The sequence below is a fragment of the Podarcis melisellensis genome (genome assembly GCF_964234715.1).
Source record: "Podarcis melisellensis genome assembly, chromosome: 8".
In the NCBI taxonomy this organism is placed as follows: Eukaryota; Metazoa; Chordata; class Lepidosauria; order Squamata; family Lacertidae; genus Podarcis; species Podarcis melisellensis.
Window position 1 is genome coordinate 72,546,766 of NC_138540.1, and position 15,561 is coordinate 72,562,326.

A 15,561-nucleotide genomic window follows, 5' to 3' on the forward strand; every position below is an offset into this window, starting at 1 on the left:
GTAGCAAGGTCAGTGAGAGTGCAGAGTTAGAAAGGTGGTGGAGTTGTAAAAGCAGGAGGAGAAGGGCTTGATAAGGTGTATAGGGAGGAGGAATGGGAATGGCTGGGTGTAAAGGAAAGGGAGTTTGACCAGGTGTTAAGGAATGGAATTGGTGAGGGGGTCGGGGATCTGTTAGGGTGAATGAGCAACAGTACAGCCCCTACCCTAGCTATATCGGCAAATTTGACTTATGTACTATATGAACAGATCATGTATTATTTTTTTCAAAAAAAGGAAAAGAATAAATAAAACTTTGAATTAATGAATCAAAGGTATTTCTCAGCTATCCCATAACAAATGTTCTCTAGGTAATTTCCAAATAATAGTTTAAAATATGATGATTAAATAAACAACAACGTAAGGTGCAACACAGCAAATAGGGTATGTAAGCAATAGGGTTAAATACAAACATGCCTTCAAAACTTTTCAAGCCCCAAAGCCATTAAAAGCCAGGTGGAATTTTAAAAAGACAAAGGTGCTGCTGGCTCTAGAAAGAATACAAGGCAGGGGCCAGGCGGGACTCTCTGGGGAAGGTGCTACCGTAGACTGGGGTGCAGTCACTGAGAACAGCAACTGAATCTATGAATAAAGGCTTCAGTGTTTGAGGTCTGAACAGTGTGGAGAGTATGGAGAGAAAGAAGAACTGCTCCTTTGTTCATATATTAAGATTTTAGGTTGTTAGCAGAGTATTAGCTGAGCTGAGAAAAATAGACAGGCTTGCCTTTTGTAAGCTGCATTCTGTAAATCTTTGACTTTAGACATTCAGAATCAGTGCCCTCCAGATGTGGTTGGACTCCAGGTCCCATCATCGCTGACCATTATCTTTGATGTCTGGGGATGATGGGAGATGGAGTCCAACAACATCAGCCATGGGTTCCCCACAATGGTAGGGACTGGGCATGTGTTGACTCAGCCAACAATACATTGGGCTGGGTGCCAGATAGCCATAGACACAAAATGGAATTCTGGGTCAAGGAAAGTTTTGCCAGGCTGTGAGCAAGTGTCTGTTCTGTCAGCATCTGCATTTGCCCCACAGTGACAAATGTGCAAGTAATGTCTCGTTTGTAGGGCCAACCTGCAGGTTACCGATTAGCACCAAACTCACCGAATAGGAGCGCCAGCCAGATCCAAGGCAGCAGCAGTCTCATTGCCATGGCTAAAAAAAAAACAGCAGAAGAAAGTAGTTCAAGTAATCTGCAGATCCAAGGTAAATTCCCATCCTCCGATCTGTTCATTTGTCTCTGGAACATCTACAACATGCCTTCTAGAGTCTGCATGGCAACATATATGAATCGTGGCTCCCACAGCCCCTTTTACCTGGCTCAGCAAACTGTAACCATCTTTCTCAATTTCTTTCAAACTATGGTTGCATGAGACGTCTGATCAGTTTTGCCTTTGTCTCACAACTTTCCCCTGAGAAAACCCATTGTTTAACACTAAATTGGAACATATGTCAATCTGCAAAATACCAGATTGCTGTCGGCTCTGATTCAGTGCTAAACCACAGGTTTTCCCTCAGGGAAAGTGGATGGGTGGCTGAGCCTACAGATGATAATCAGAAATGACAGAAATCATTTTTTTTTTTTAATGGATAAAGTCTTGTTGGCATAAAAGGATATTCAAGACACATCTGAAAACTAACATCAAGAATACCAGACAAATATCTGCTGCAAGAGAATTCCACAGCATGGGAATAAATGTCCAACTTCTAACTGAAGCCAGTCGGGCTTCTGATACATGGGGGGCAACTAACAGTACTTGACAGACCAACAGGATACCGATATCAATAAGGAACAGAAATGTTCTGTCACAGATCTTTAACTCGTCGTCTCCAAATTCTAACAATTCTGTTTTGAGATCCTGAAATTTTGTTGATTTATTTTCATTTGGTGCATATATCCCTACTAGAATTATTTTTTCTCCTTCAACTTTAATTTGTACCATTAATTTTCTCCCTTTCTCATCCTTTTGAATTAGTTGTGGTTCAAGTGCAGGTTTTATGTACAAAACAATTCCAAATTTTTTGGAAACATCTGATGCAATGAAATGGCTCCCTAACCTCTTATTACTCAAAATTTTCTCATGTTTTCTTGCAACATGGGTCTCCTGTAAGCAAATTATATCCAAATTCTGTTTTAAAACTTCATGCCACACCCTGTTCCTTTTTATATTGTTGTTAAGGCCGTTAACATTCCAGGTTAATAATTTAAGATTTGCCATTATCTGATTCGTTTAAAAAAGATTTGCTTTTTTTGCCCTGCTCTTTCAGTCTTTTCCAATTCATCTCTTTGCATTTCATAAGGGGTTCTAGAACCTCTCCCCGAGCTTTGAAACTCTGGGTCTTTACCATGTTTTTCCAAAAATTCCTGTACCTGACTCTCTGAGACTAATCTAAATCTCTTTCTCCTGTAAGTAAAGGAAACTCCCTACTCATCATTTGCCAATCTGGTGTCCTCCAGGTGTTTTGGACTACAGTTTTCCCCAGATGTGCTTACAGTCCAGAACATCTGAAAGGCATCCACAGCTTGTATAGTTTGACTGCTTATATTCCAAATGGCTTTTCTGCAGACCATAGGAAGCTGCCTTATACTAAGTCAGACCATTGGTTCGTCTTGCTCAGTATTGTCTTCACCGACCGACAGCAGCTCTCCAGGGTTTCAGGAAGGAGTCTCCCCCAACCCTACCTGAAGATGCTGGCGATTGAACCTGTGGCCTTCTACTTGCAAGGTAAAATGCTCCATCACTGAGCTACGGCCCTCACCAAGGAGATCCCGGCATGCAGGTTACTTACCTGTCCACATATCAAAGCATCACCAAGTCAACAAAAACAGGCAATGACCATGCTTACTTTCTGAAGGCATCTGGTTAGTTCAGCACTCAAAGTTAGCTGGGCTTATATAGCAGCTTACTCTTTAGTAGCCCAGCCAATGCTTTAAGGGGGCAGGGAGAAGGGCAATATCACTTTCTAAGCAGGAAATACTGATAACACGGTCACATAATCATCAGACCTAGTATGTGAATATGCAAAATCTATATTCTATAGCCCTCATTGTGGTTATAAGCAGGAAATTTGGAGGAAATTTGGCCATTTGTCTGGTCCAGCTGGTTCTTATCTTCAGCAGGCTCTTATCTAAGTTATGCTGTCTGGTCAATATTTGATTTCTCCTAGAACTTAATATTCAAATTGCTACACAAAACTTAGTAGCTTACATAGCTAGGACATGCGAAATAGGTTTTATTGTTTGGCAATTTCTGAAAGGTCAAAAATGATTGGTAGCAATATTAGATTCCCTTTGAGGGACCAAATTTGCAGTATAAGTGTGACCCTGAGCTCAGAGTTAGAGACAATCATAGTCCTAAGGGCTATACTTGTGGTGGTGTTTCAATGTATGTGAAACTAGGTGAAATAGTTGCAGGAACAGACAGGGAGAGTAGCAGGCTTTTAATCTCTGATTAATCTGCTCTTACTGTATTTAGTGTTTGGTGTGAATTACTCTGAATATTATTTATTTGTATGTATAGCCAAAGTCATTACAAAAGATAAAATACATAATAATAAAAACAGGATGAAATACATTACACAGGTAAAATAATGATTAAAACCAGATGATCTATCAGGTAAGAGTTTGCTCCTCTGAATAGTTACAGATAGGTAGCCGTGTTGGTCTGCCATAGTCAAAACAAAAAAAAATCCTTCCAGTAGCACCTTAAAGACCAACTAAGTTAGTTCTTGGTATGAGCTTTCGTGTGCATGCACACTTCTTCAGATACACGGTTGTCTTTCTTTCTTTCTTTCTTTCTTTCTTTCTTTCTTTCGATTTTATATTATTTATTGAATTATGAAGATACAAAAAATAGAAAAGAAGAAATGCATAGACAAACAAAAAATAAACTGCTATTTACACAAACAAAGATCATATCCACCCCCGTGACTACCCACCAACACACCCACGACTTCCCTCCACTCCATCTCGACTTCCATATAAATTTGATACAAAACATTGCAATCTTTTGAGTTATTGTGTTTTAGTTGCTTTATAATATAATTTTTAGTGAGTTCTATTTCACTTTACTCTTAGCATGTTCTTTTTGGAGCAGTGTTTATCCATATATTCTCTGAAACATTGCCATTCCTGTCTAAGCTTTTGATTTGACTGCATTCTTATAAATGCAGTTTTGTTGTTGTTTAGTCGTTTAGTCGTGTCCGACTCTTCGTGACCCGATGGACCAGAGCACCCCAGGCACTCCTGTCTTCCACTGCCTCCCGCAGTTTAGTCAAACTCATGCTGGTAGCTTCAAGAACACTGAACAACCATCTCGTCCTCTGTCATTCCCTTCTCCTTGTGCCCTCCATCTTTCCCAACATCAGGGTCTTTTCCTGGGAGTCTTCTCTTCTCATGAGGTGGCCAAAGTATTGGAGCCTTAGCTTGAGGATCTGTCCTTCCAGTGAACACTCAGGGCTGATTTCCTTCAGAATGGGTAGGTTTGATCTTCTGGCAGTCCATGGGACTCTCAAGAGTCTATAAATGCAGTTAGCTTTTCCACTTTCATAAACTTGCTTAATTTATATAGCCAGTTAGCTTTTGTAGGTATTATCTCACTCTTCCATTTGCTGGCAAATACAATCCTGGCAGCTGCTGTAGCATATAGAAAAAATCATTTCTTATTCTGAGGTATGTCTTTTCCCAAAAGGTCTAATAAATATGCCTCTGGTTTCTTTGGTATAGATGCTTTTAGTACTTTTTTGAGTTCTTCGTGAATCATACCCCAGTATCCCTTTGATTTTTCGCATGTCCATGAAATAATGTTCCTTCTACATGAAATAATGTTCCTTCTACATTTCCAGCATAGGTTGGACTTCTGTTTGTAGATTTTGGCTAACATGGATGGTATTAGGTACCACCTAAAAAACATTTTCTTAATATTCTCTTTTATTTCATAGAATCATAGAATCATAGAGTTGGAAGAGACCACAAGGGCCATCGAGTCCAACCCCCTGCCAAGCAGGAAACACCATCAGAGCACTCCTGACATATGGTTGTCAAGCCTCTGCTTAAAGACCTCCAAAGAAGGAGACTCCACCACACTCCTTGGCAGCAAATTCCACTGTTGAACAGTTCTTACTGTCAGGAAGTTCTTCCTAATGTTTAGGTGGAATCTTCTTTCTTGTAGTTTGGATCCATTGCTCCGTGTCCGCTTCTCTGGAGCAGCAGAAAATAACCTTTCTCCCTCCTCTATGTGACATCATTTTATATATTTGAACATGGCTATCATATCACCCCTTAACCCCCTCTTCTCCAGGCTAAACATGCCAAGCTCCCTTAGCCGTTTCTCATAAGGCATCGTTTCCAGACCTTTGACCATTTTGGTTGCCCTCCTCTGGACACGTTCCAGTTTGTCAGTGTTCTTCTTGAACTGTGGTGCCCAGAACTGGACATAGTACTCCAGGTGAGGTCTGACCAGAGCAGAATACAGTGGCACTATTACTTTCCTTGATCTAGATGCTATACTCCTATTGCTGCAGCCCAGAATTGCATTGGCTTTTTTAGCTGCCGCGTCATACTGTTGGCCCATGTCAAGTTTGTGGTCAACCAAGACTCCTAGATCCTTTTCACATGTACTGCTCTCAAGCCAGGTGTCACCCATCTTGTATTTGTGCCTCTCATTGTTTTTGCCCAAGTGCAATACTTTACATTTCATATCAAGCAGTGAACCTAATGTCTATGTGCCAAAGCCTTTCCGACTGGTCCACACAAACTTTTTCCCTTAACATTGCACTCTAAAGCAGGGGTCAGCAAACTTTTTCAGCAGAGGGCCTGTTCACTGTCCCTCAGACCTTGTGGGGGCCGGACTATATTTTTGGAGGGGAAATGAACAAATTCCTATGCCCCACAAATAACCCAGATATGCATTTTAAATAAAAGCACACATTCTACTCATGTAAAAACACCAGGCAGGCCCCACAAATAACCCAGAGATGCATTTTAAATAAAAGGGCACATTCTACTCTTGTAAAAACATGCTGATTCCTGGACTGTCTGCGGGCTGGATTTAGAAGGTGATTGGGCCGGATCCGGCCCCCAGGCCTTAGTTTGCCTACCCATGCTCTAAAGGGAAAATAGGCCACCTTTTCAGAAGTGTGAGGGACCTGCCCCCTAATAAAAAGTTAATCAAACACCCAATCAATCTTCTAACTGGGAGATTTAAATCTTTGAGCTATGCTGCTCTTCTCATTGATTGGGCAAACCAGTAAGTAGTGGGGTAAATCTTCAGGCACATTACCTCCACATGGGCAAACTCTTTCTACTTAAGGAATCTGCAATAATGATATTCTACTGTGGCAGAGTGTATAGACAGGAACTGAAGTGCTATAAAGGAACTGGGTATGTTTAGCCTGGAAGAAAGGAGACTGAGAGGAAATACAATAGCCATCTTCAAATATCTTCAGGGCTGTCACATCGAGGCGGGAGCATGCTTGTTTTCTCCTGCTCTGGAGCGTAAAATTTGAACCAATGGCTTCGAGTTGCAAGAAAGGTGATTCTGACTAAACATGCGGGAAAACATTCTGACAGTAAGAGCTGTTCAGCAGTGGAACAGACTCCCATGAGAGGTGGTGGACTCTCCTTCCTTGAAGGTTTTTAAATAGAGGTTGGATGGCCATCTCTCATGGATGCTTTAGGTGAGATTCCTGCATTGCAGGGGGTTGGACTAGATGACCGTTGGGGTCCCTTGCAACTCTAAGATTCTATGATTCTATGTGTACGAGAAAATTGCAGTAAAATGCTGCTGAACTTTCACGAGGGTTTTTTGTTTGTTTTTTAATTGCAAACTGTTATAAACTTGAGACTGGAAAAATAAGAAACTCCTTCATTCATTCTCTCCTTGTTTCCAATGTATACTCTTTATACTCCCCTTGTTCCTGATGCAGATCTTCACTCACCCCTTCTTCCCTGGTTGGGTGGGGAAGGTGCCATTTTTGGTTCACTTCAGGTGCCAAATGTCTTGGGCCAGTGCTGGGGAGAAGGCAGCCTTTCGAGAATTTCCCCTCCAACTCCCAGGCCCAGCAGCTCTCTATTCCATGGGTAGCAAACTAAGGCCCAGGGACTGGATCCGGCCCAATCGCCTTCTAAACCCCTCCTGCGGACGGTCCGGGAATCAGTGTGTTCTTACATGAGTAGAATGTGCCCTTTTATTTAAAATGCATCTTGGGGTTATTTGTGGGGCATAGGAATTCGTTCATTCCCCCCCCAAAAAATATAGTCCGGCCCCCCACAAGGTCTGAGGGACAGTGAACCAGCCCTCTGCTGAAAAAGTTTGCTGACCCCTGCTCTATTCCCAGCCCCTTTCAGCAAATACCATTTTAGCTGATCTGGCACAGACTCAAATGCATAGTCAAAAACAGAAAACTTTGTTTGGGTTGCTGGGTGCGGGGAAAGGGAAAGTAAGGTTTATCAGCCTCACAAAAGGCAGCAATGCTTTCCCAGGAACCAGCAATCGACCAGCTGTTAAACGCGTAATGGCACATCCTTCACTGACTCTGAAATAAAAGGTCACACAGTGATTTCATTGGAAGGAATTTATTTTAAGGGGAAATGTTGGGCTTCTGCAGAATTACATGCAGACAGCGTGCATATGCAGGTTGCTTTATGGGTGGTCACAAGTTACGGAGCTCTCCTGTCGAGGGACTGAGCTACAGCCTTGGGATGGATGGCGAAAATCAATAAAAGGCATTGCATGGACAGGCGGAGTCCCCAGTGAGGACTCCAGGTAAGATCCTCCCTCTATTGTGTGGGCAGGTAATCCCTCCCCTACCTGGCCTGGTGTCCTTGGCAACGCTTCCCCCAGGGGGGATTGGACAACTGACTGAGGTAGGCGGACCTCCAGGTATCCCACCTGAGGGAAGGCAAAGCCAAGCCTATGCTGTTGGAGCCGCTCCAGATCTAGGGGCTGCACGCGTCCACGCAAAGGGCGCCCCCCGTTTTAAGTGGGGAGTGGTCATTCTGCACCTGCATCAGAGGGAGCAAATGGGAGAGATACAGAGAGCTGCTATTACCAGGGTCCGGGGTGGAAGCGGGAAGGGGGGAGGGGAGGAGGAGGTGTGGAATGGGCTTTTGGGCACTATTATCATAGAAGAGTAGGGGGTAGGCTCTCAAACCCTACACTTGGTAGGAGAGGTCTTCTTGATCATGCCACCACTAGGGTCTGCCTGATTGGCATTGACTTGTGACGGGGCCTTTTCTGTCATGGTTCCCCATCTGCTCTCTGATGAGCTGATCCTTTATCCATCATTACTGAGTTTCAGGAGGAATTTCACCCACTCTCCTCACCACCATATTGCCCCTCCTTTAGAAGTCCATCCCCCATTTTGACCCAGATGGACTTATGTGCTTCAACCCAATGTGACAGAATCCCAAATCAACTCAAATCAATCCCAATTAGTGAGATAGCACTTTCTCTGAGTGGCTGTGTAGCCCTGAGGGAACTTTCATGTGAGTATTAAGTTGAATCTACCCTTGTTGCATACGAAACCTGTCCTAAAAGAGAAATCCTTTATGTACCTTTCTCCTCAAATTATATATTTTGTCCAGTTTGTTCAGTAAGGTGTTACCAGGATTTATCTCTGGACTCTATCTGCTTTATGTAAGTGGCTTTGCTAACATATGGAACAAAATACTGAGAAGAGTCCTAAGGGCTAAAGAAAGAAACCTTCTTCCTCTGGGTCTGTTTCCCACCCCTTGCCAAGTGGAACAAATGGCACAGCACCTTTATCCTTTTGACATGTATGGAAATGAGAGCTGGAAATGGAAATGGAAGAAGGCTGATCGCTGAAGAATTGATGCTTTTGAATTATGGTGCTAGAGGAGACTCTTGAGAGTCCCATGGACTGCAAGAAGATTAAAACTATCCATTCTGAAGGAAATCAGTCCTGAGTGCTCACTGGAAGGACAGATCCTCAAGCTAAGGCTCCAATACTTTGGCCACCTCATCAGAAGAGAAGACTCCCTTGAAAAGACCCTGATGTTGGGAAAGATTGAAGGCACAAGGAGAAGGGGACAACAGAAGACGAGATGGTTGGACAGTGTTCTCGAAGCTACCAGCATGAGTTTGACCAAAATGCAGGAGGCAGTGGAAGACAGGAGTGCCTAGCATGCTCTGGTCCATGGGGTCACAAAAAGTCGGACACGACTAAACGACTAAACAACAACAACAAAGCACAGACAAAATATCTAGGATGATAGTGGTCAGTCCTGCTCCCCTGTGGGAGAAGAATAGACTTTGAAGGTTAAATCATAGTCTGAGAGCTAGTAGTTCCTTGTATTTTTCTTTCAGAGAGCTAGTGTGGTGTAGTGGTTAAGAGTGGTAGACTTCTAATCTGGTGAACCAGGTTCGCGTCTCATGCAGCTGCTGGGTGACCTTGGGCCAGTCACACTTCTCTGAAGTCTCTCAGCCTCACTCACCTCACAGAGTGTTTATTGTGGGGGAGGAAGGGAAAGGGGAATGTTAGCCGCTTTGAGACTCCTTCGGGTAGCGATAAAGCAGGATATCAAATCCAAACTCTTCTTCTTCAGTTAAAAGGCAATAACAAGGGAAGAAGATTTATTACCAGCTTGATTACTGAAACAGATATTTTGAGACTCCACCCCTACGCCCAGCCCAGGATTCATTCTTCAACCATCATGCAAATATTTGTACAAGTATTTGTGCAAATAAATTATGTCTATATGGAAGGCATTTTGTTTTATGGTGGGTTTTTAAGGGATGTTGACAGTAGCCTTGTAAAATAGGGCAGAACTCATTTTGCAGAAACGGAAATCGATTCAGATATGAAATATTACAAATCCAGAGCAACTCCGGTGATGTTGTTCAGAAGGCAGAGCCTAAAGCAGGCTTCCTCAGACTCAACCCTCCAGATGTTTTTGGCCTACAACTCCCATGATCTCTAGCTAGCAGGACCAGTGGTCAGGGATGATGGGAACTGTAGTCTCAAAACATCTGGAGGGCCGAGTCTGAGGAAGCCTGGCCTAAAGCCTATCCCAACCTTCATTTGCCACCAAGTCTGCCCATTAAGCCATGCAAATCCTACATATCAGATAGGGATGAGCAACTCTTCTTTTCTATTTCTCTCCCTTTCTCATGTTGTTGTTGTTTAGTCGTTTAGTCGTGTCCGACTCTTCATGACCCCATGGACCAGAGCACGCTAGGCACTCCTGTCTTCCACTGCCTCCCGCAGTTTGGTCAGACTCATGTTTGTAGCTTCGAGAACACTGTCCAACCACCTCATCCTCTGTCGTCCCTTTCTTCTTGTGCCTTCAATCTTTCCCAGCATCAGGGTCTTTTCCAGGGAGTCTTCTCTTCTCATCTCCCTTTCTCATGTTTGCAATCTATCTTCAGTTCTCTACATTCCGTCTTCAGTTTGCTTTTTTTTTTTTAATCATGAAAGTTCATCGGCATTTCAGTGCGAATTTCTCCTAATGTACACATTTTGTAAGCAATATATGCTTTTTGGCAAGCATATGCATTTTAATGCACGCTGATATGCCATTTTGTACATTTTACTTGGTTTGAGAACTGCCCTGCAAAATTTGGAGAAGTGGAAATTTTGATGGATGTTTTAGCTTGCATTTTGATTCAGGATGTATGAGTTCGGTAGATTCCCCTTTAAATGTGAACTGAATTTAACACACACACACACTGGGCATGCTATTGTTTTTGAGCCCAGCTTGAGGACAAAATCAATTGTAAGCAGCCAGGGCCCCTTCTCTCACCTGCTGATTTCTCTCTTTCAAGTTTTCCCTATGTTGCAGGAATTTATGTATAGGTTGGGGGGGGGTTGACCCTCCAGCAGATATCATGCACATGCAGCCCACTACCAAAATCAGCACAATCACTTTTGTGACTTTTGTGATTTGTCCCCACAAAACACTTCATCACAGTTTCTTCCTATCTATTCAAAGGGTCTTTGCTGCACAATACCAAATGTAACAATTCACTGATAAATGTATCTATGTACTGGCTCACTGGGAAAACTTGGGAAATTCATATAGAGATGTGAGCTCAGCTACTCAACAGTCCCTCTGCCTGAGTGATAATTCCTGGCATCCTGATACCTGAGTGCCAGACAGATAAGCCATTCCAGAAATAACAAACCCAGATGGAGGCAAAAGGGTGTGATTAACTTGGCTGGGAAACAGGGAAATGTAAATATTCCTTTTGTTACACTTGATGGGTGTTTGGTGAAGGGCAAGAAGAACCATGGGGCAAGGTCCAGGATGCTCAGATTACTGCCACCAGACCTCTGCTTTCATGATGTAACCATGATGTACAGTGGTACCTCTGGTTACGTACTTAATTCGTTCCAGAGGTCCGTTCTTAACCTGAAACTTATTAACCTGAAGCACTACTTTAGCTAATGGGGCCTCCCACTGCCGCCGCACGATTTCTGTTCACATCCTGAAGCAAAGTTCTTAACCCGAGGTACTATTTCTGGGTTAGTGGAGTCTGTAACCTGAAGTGTATGTAACCTGAAGTGCATGTAACCCGAGGTACCACTGTATTAGTGGTGTAGTTGGGGGGGGGGTAACATGGGGATTACCAGCTAATAAAAGTTTGAGTTCTCGTTTGTTCGGGGCTTCCATCTTGTTCCACCTTGTGGCAGGTGGGAGTCCTGTCGCGACAGTCTTCAATAAGCACCAAGCCTTACTGGCTGCTGTTTTGCTCTGGTATTCCTGGCTGCTGTCCTTATTTTTTGTCCAAGGGAGCCCTCAGATTTCTCTGTTAACACCTACCCGCTCCCATAAGAATATGAGGGACTGAGCACTGACTGGAGTCTAGTTCAAAATTCAACACCCTTTGCCTCTTGAACATTGTTTGTCTAGGTTCCCAGATGTGTATGTTGGACTATAACTCCCATAGTCCCCAGCCCTCTTAGCCATTGGTCAGGGATGATAAGAATTGTTGTCAAACATCTGGAGGCTGAAGAAGATGGCTTCCTTGCCTCCTTGCTTGAACACAGCCATCAGAGTTTCCCACCACCCATCCTATTTATTTGCATATCTCCAGAAATAAAATCATGCTGACAAAGTGAAGTCAGTGTAGAAAAGCTTTCCAAAAAAAGAGAGGATTTATTGATTCTCAGGAAAAAGTGTCATCATTTTGTTTGGCAATCGGATAGCAGGTTGAAAAACATGAAGACATGAAGCCATGGAATACTCTATGCAGAACAGTTTTGCTCCGAGCTCAGATGCAAATAGTTGACGCCAACAGTTAAGCAGCAGAGGGAGTTGCTCGCTTTGGATCAGACATCACTGGAATAGAAAATTTTGAAGAAGTCAATATGATCTTGTTTATGTATCAGGGAGAAACTGCCCAATACTTCCCATGCAACTGTAGAATTTTATTGAATAGTAATGGCTCAGTTTATGGGTATTTTACTGTCTGAATGTAACTCATCCTTCTGGTTTTACAATCTGCTGACTGCTGCAGATGCTAGATGCTGTCTATAGGGAACAACTGACTGCCAGCCAGCCAGCTGTCTGAAGGAAGAACTTGTGGCATGAACTGCCTTGTCCTCCTGGCCTGGGCATTGTTTTACTTTTTTTTTCTTTAAAAATAATAACCCTAGTAGCTTGAAACACCTAGCGAGCACAGCAACTAATGTGTGGCTATGAATAGGTCCATTCATTCGTGCTCTGGTCCATGGGGTCACGAAGAGTCGGACATGACTGAACGACTAAACAACAACATGAATAGGCTAGGGCAACTTCCCCTTGGAGGGGCAGTGCATCATGACTGACCAATGACATCCTGCCCTAAGGGACTTTGTATTGGTTGTGGTGGTGGGCAGATGGTGTTCCCCATGTGCTGATGGAGCACACAGATCCCTCCCCCATATCATGCGTAGATTTCCCCACAGCTCTGATGCTGCTGGCTTTTCATCAGTCGGTGAAGATGCAACTCTTCAGCCTGGCCTCTGGGAGGGAGCTGAGAACTCAAAACTGTCACAAGCCACTCAGATAGAAGTTGTTACTCTGTTGCTGAATTTTAAGGATGTTTTCATATATATGAGTATTGTTTAAACAGTTTGCTGTTGTTTTGTTGCTGTATTTCTGCCCTGGGACCAGTTAGTGAAACATTGGGTTATAGCCAACTAAATTCTAGCCAGAGTAGAATTATTGGAATTAATGGTCCTAAAATTATTATTATTAATAATAATAATAATAGGAGGTAATGGTCCTAATAATAATAAATAATAATAATAATAATAATAATAATAATAATAATAATATATTATTATTATTTATACCCCACCCATCTGGCTGGATTTCCCCAGCAACTCTGGGTGGCACCCAACAGAAAATTTAAAACACAATAAAACATCAAACATTAAAAATTTCCCAAAACAGGGCTGCCTTCAGATTTCTTCTAAAAGTCAGATAGTTGTTTATTTCCTTGAAATCTGATGGGAAGGTGTTCCACAGGGTGGGCGCCACTACCGAGAAGGCCCTCTGCCTGGTTCCCTCACAGTGAGGAAACTGCCAGAAGGCTCTCAGAGCTGGATGAAGCTGGATTTTAGTGAGTCTGCTTTGGAAATGTCTAATGTTAGATGCAACTCAGAACAAAGAGACAAGTAGCAGACCACTTCAGGAGATTTGTCTGGGAGACAGGTTCCAGGGCAGGCCATGTTCCAACTTGCAATATGGGTTGGGGGCTTCAGAGCAGACTATGTTTAGTCCATGATGTGGACTCCTTGAACAACTCCTCAGTCCCTAAGAGGATCAAACAACAAAGTACTTCTTTTATCCTCTTTAGGCAAAAACCTCCCCCAGAGCCACTCACCAGCTAGTGAAGTCCTTTGCCTTCCAGGATTCAATGACCTCAGCAATATTTCCTGCTACGTTCCCATTGGGCAGCTTCAGGTCATCAATACCATTTCCATTGAAGTTGCCACAGGAGGCACAGAGTTTTCCTTCCAGGCTTTCGCTGACTTCCACTGTCATTTCCCCGCAGGCTCTGAGGAGAACTTTTACATCGGAGGCCAAATTAATCACGATGCCATCCTGAGAGACGCTTATGGAGACACCTGCAGATACCATTGCCGGGAGTGGCACTTGGTGCCCATTGACCTGAAATTCAGAAAAGGAGGGTGAAAGGTGTTGCGTTAATGGTTAGAGTAAGGGAGGGACCCTTTTTCAGCTCAAGGGCTGCATTCCCTGATGGGCAACTTTCTGGGGTCCACATGCCAGTGGTGGGTGAGACCAGAAGCCAAAGTGGATGGAGTAATGGGTGGACTGTTACTGTTGTACAGTAGGTGACCTTCCAGCCTCACAAAACCCAAAGGTTTCTGCACAGACATGGACAAACAACATTCCACCCTCCATCCATCCAGGCAAGCCAAAACATTATCACAGTTCAATAACTGGCAAAAGCATGTGACGAGATATGGAGCAGGACTGGTAAGAGGTGTGCCCTAGGGGAAAGTCCCAAGGGCCAAAGGGAGAGGCCTGGAGGACTGCATTTGGCTCCTGGACTCGAGATTCCCCACCCTTGGTCAAGAGGAATTAGTATGCAGAGACAGCTTGCATATTCCTACTGATTCATCATATCCAAAATTACTCCAAATTCAGAAGCTATGTAACTGATTATCACACACTGAGCACAAACAACATGAAAGGCAAGCCTGTGTGTGAGTGTGTGTGTTTGGTGGACTAGAGAACCAATCCAAGAGCACAGCCTATTTTCTTATCTGGTCTTTTTTCGTTCCTGCAACAGATTCAAGTCTGACCAATTTGGGAATTTGGTGTGAGCCTCCATACTTGAACCCCTCAGGGACAATTTTCCTCCACGGAACACAGTACCCTTTTCAGTCTTTGCTTTTACTGCTGTACGACTTTGGTTTGTTCCGCCACCGTTTACTTCTCGATAGCTGGGCCCTGAACCACCTTCCTCTTTCTGTCCTCATATTGTCCATTATTCATAATCCTTTAGAGTGAGGAATGCTTTTCTAGAGCCATATTCTTTCATGGCAGCATTCTGGGAGCTACATGGCAGCCAGTGCCATAGGAATAAAGTGGGCAGATCAATGCATGCAATTCTTACCTTTGTACGGTAGGATACATAGCAGCCACACAAAAGTAAGTCCTTTAAACATGCAAACCTTTTTACCACTCGCCCAGGTGAGCAAGAGGTACCAAGCAAACTAATGGGAATGGAATGGAGCAGACCAGTGAGGGGTGTGGCCTGGCTATGGAAGTAGCCTGAAGCAAGTACTAAGGGCCATACCAAGAGGCCTGGATGAGATATTGTCTCTGGGCCCCAGATTTTCCACTTCTGTTTTAGACCAGGGCCAGAGGCATACCTATTGTAGGCTTGACAAAGAGCTGCATTGCCACCTCCAAAGCCAGGAGAGACTATGGGTGAGGTAATTACAATGAAAGGTAATTTAGGCTTACTTTTGTTTTTTTGCTGTCTTACGTAGTTATTGGTGTTATGTTTTCTTTTTCTTTTATTTGTTTTCTTTACCTC

The 15,561-nt window shown here is 43.4% G+C and overlaps 1 protein-coding gene across 1 annotated transcript in view; it reads right to left on the reverse strand.

The window, feature by feature from the left end:
* Nucleotides 1-12,149: 12,149 nt before the first annotated feature.
* Nucleotides 12,150-15,561, reverse strand: part of LOC309375087 (IgGFc-binding protein-like) — a 31,267-nt gene continuing 27,855 nt past the window's right edge. The window contains exons 20-21 of the mRNA XM_081920469.1: nucleotides 13,876-14,162; nucleotides 12,150-12,344 (exon numbers count right to left, since the gene is read on the reverse strand). Coding sequence (XP_081776595.1) covers nucleotides 12,335-12,344; nucleotides 13,876-14,162 — 297 coding nt within the window. The 3' untranslated portion in view covers nucleotides 12,150-12,334. The remainder of the gene's footprint in view (nucleotides 12,345-13,875; nucleotides 14,163-15,561) is intronic.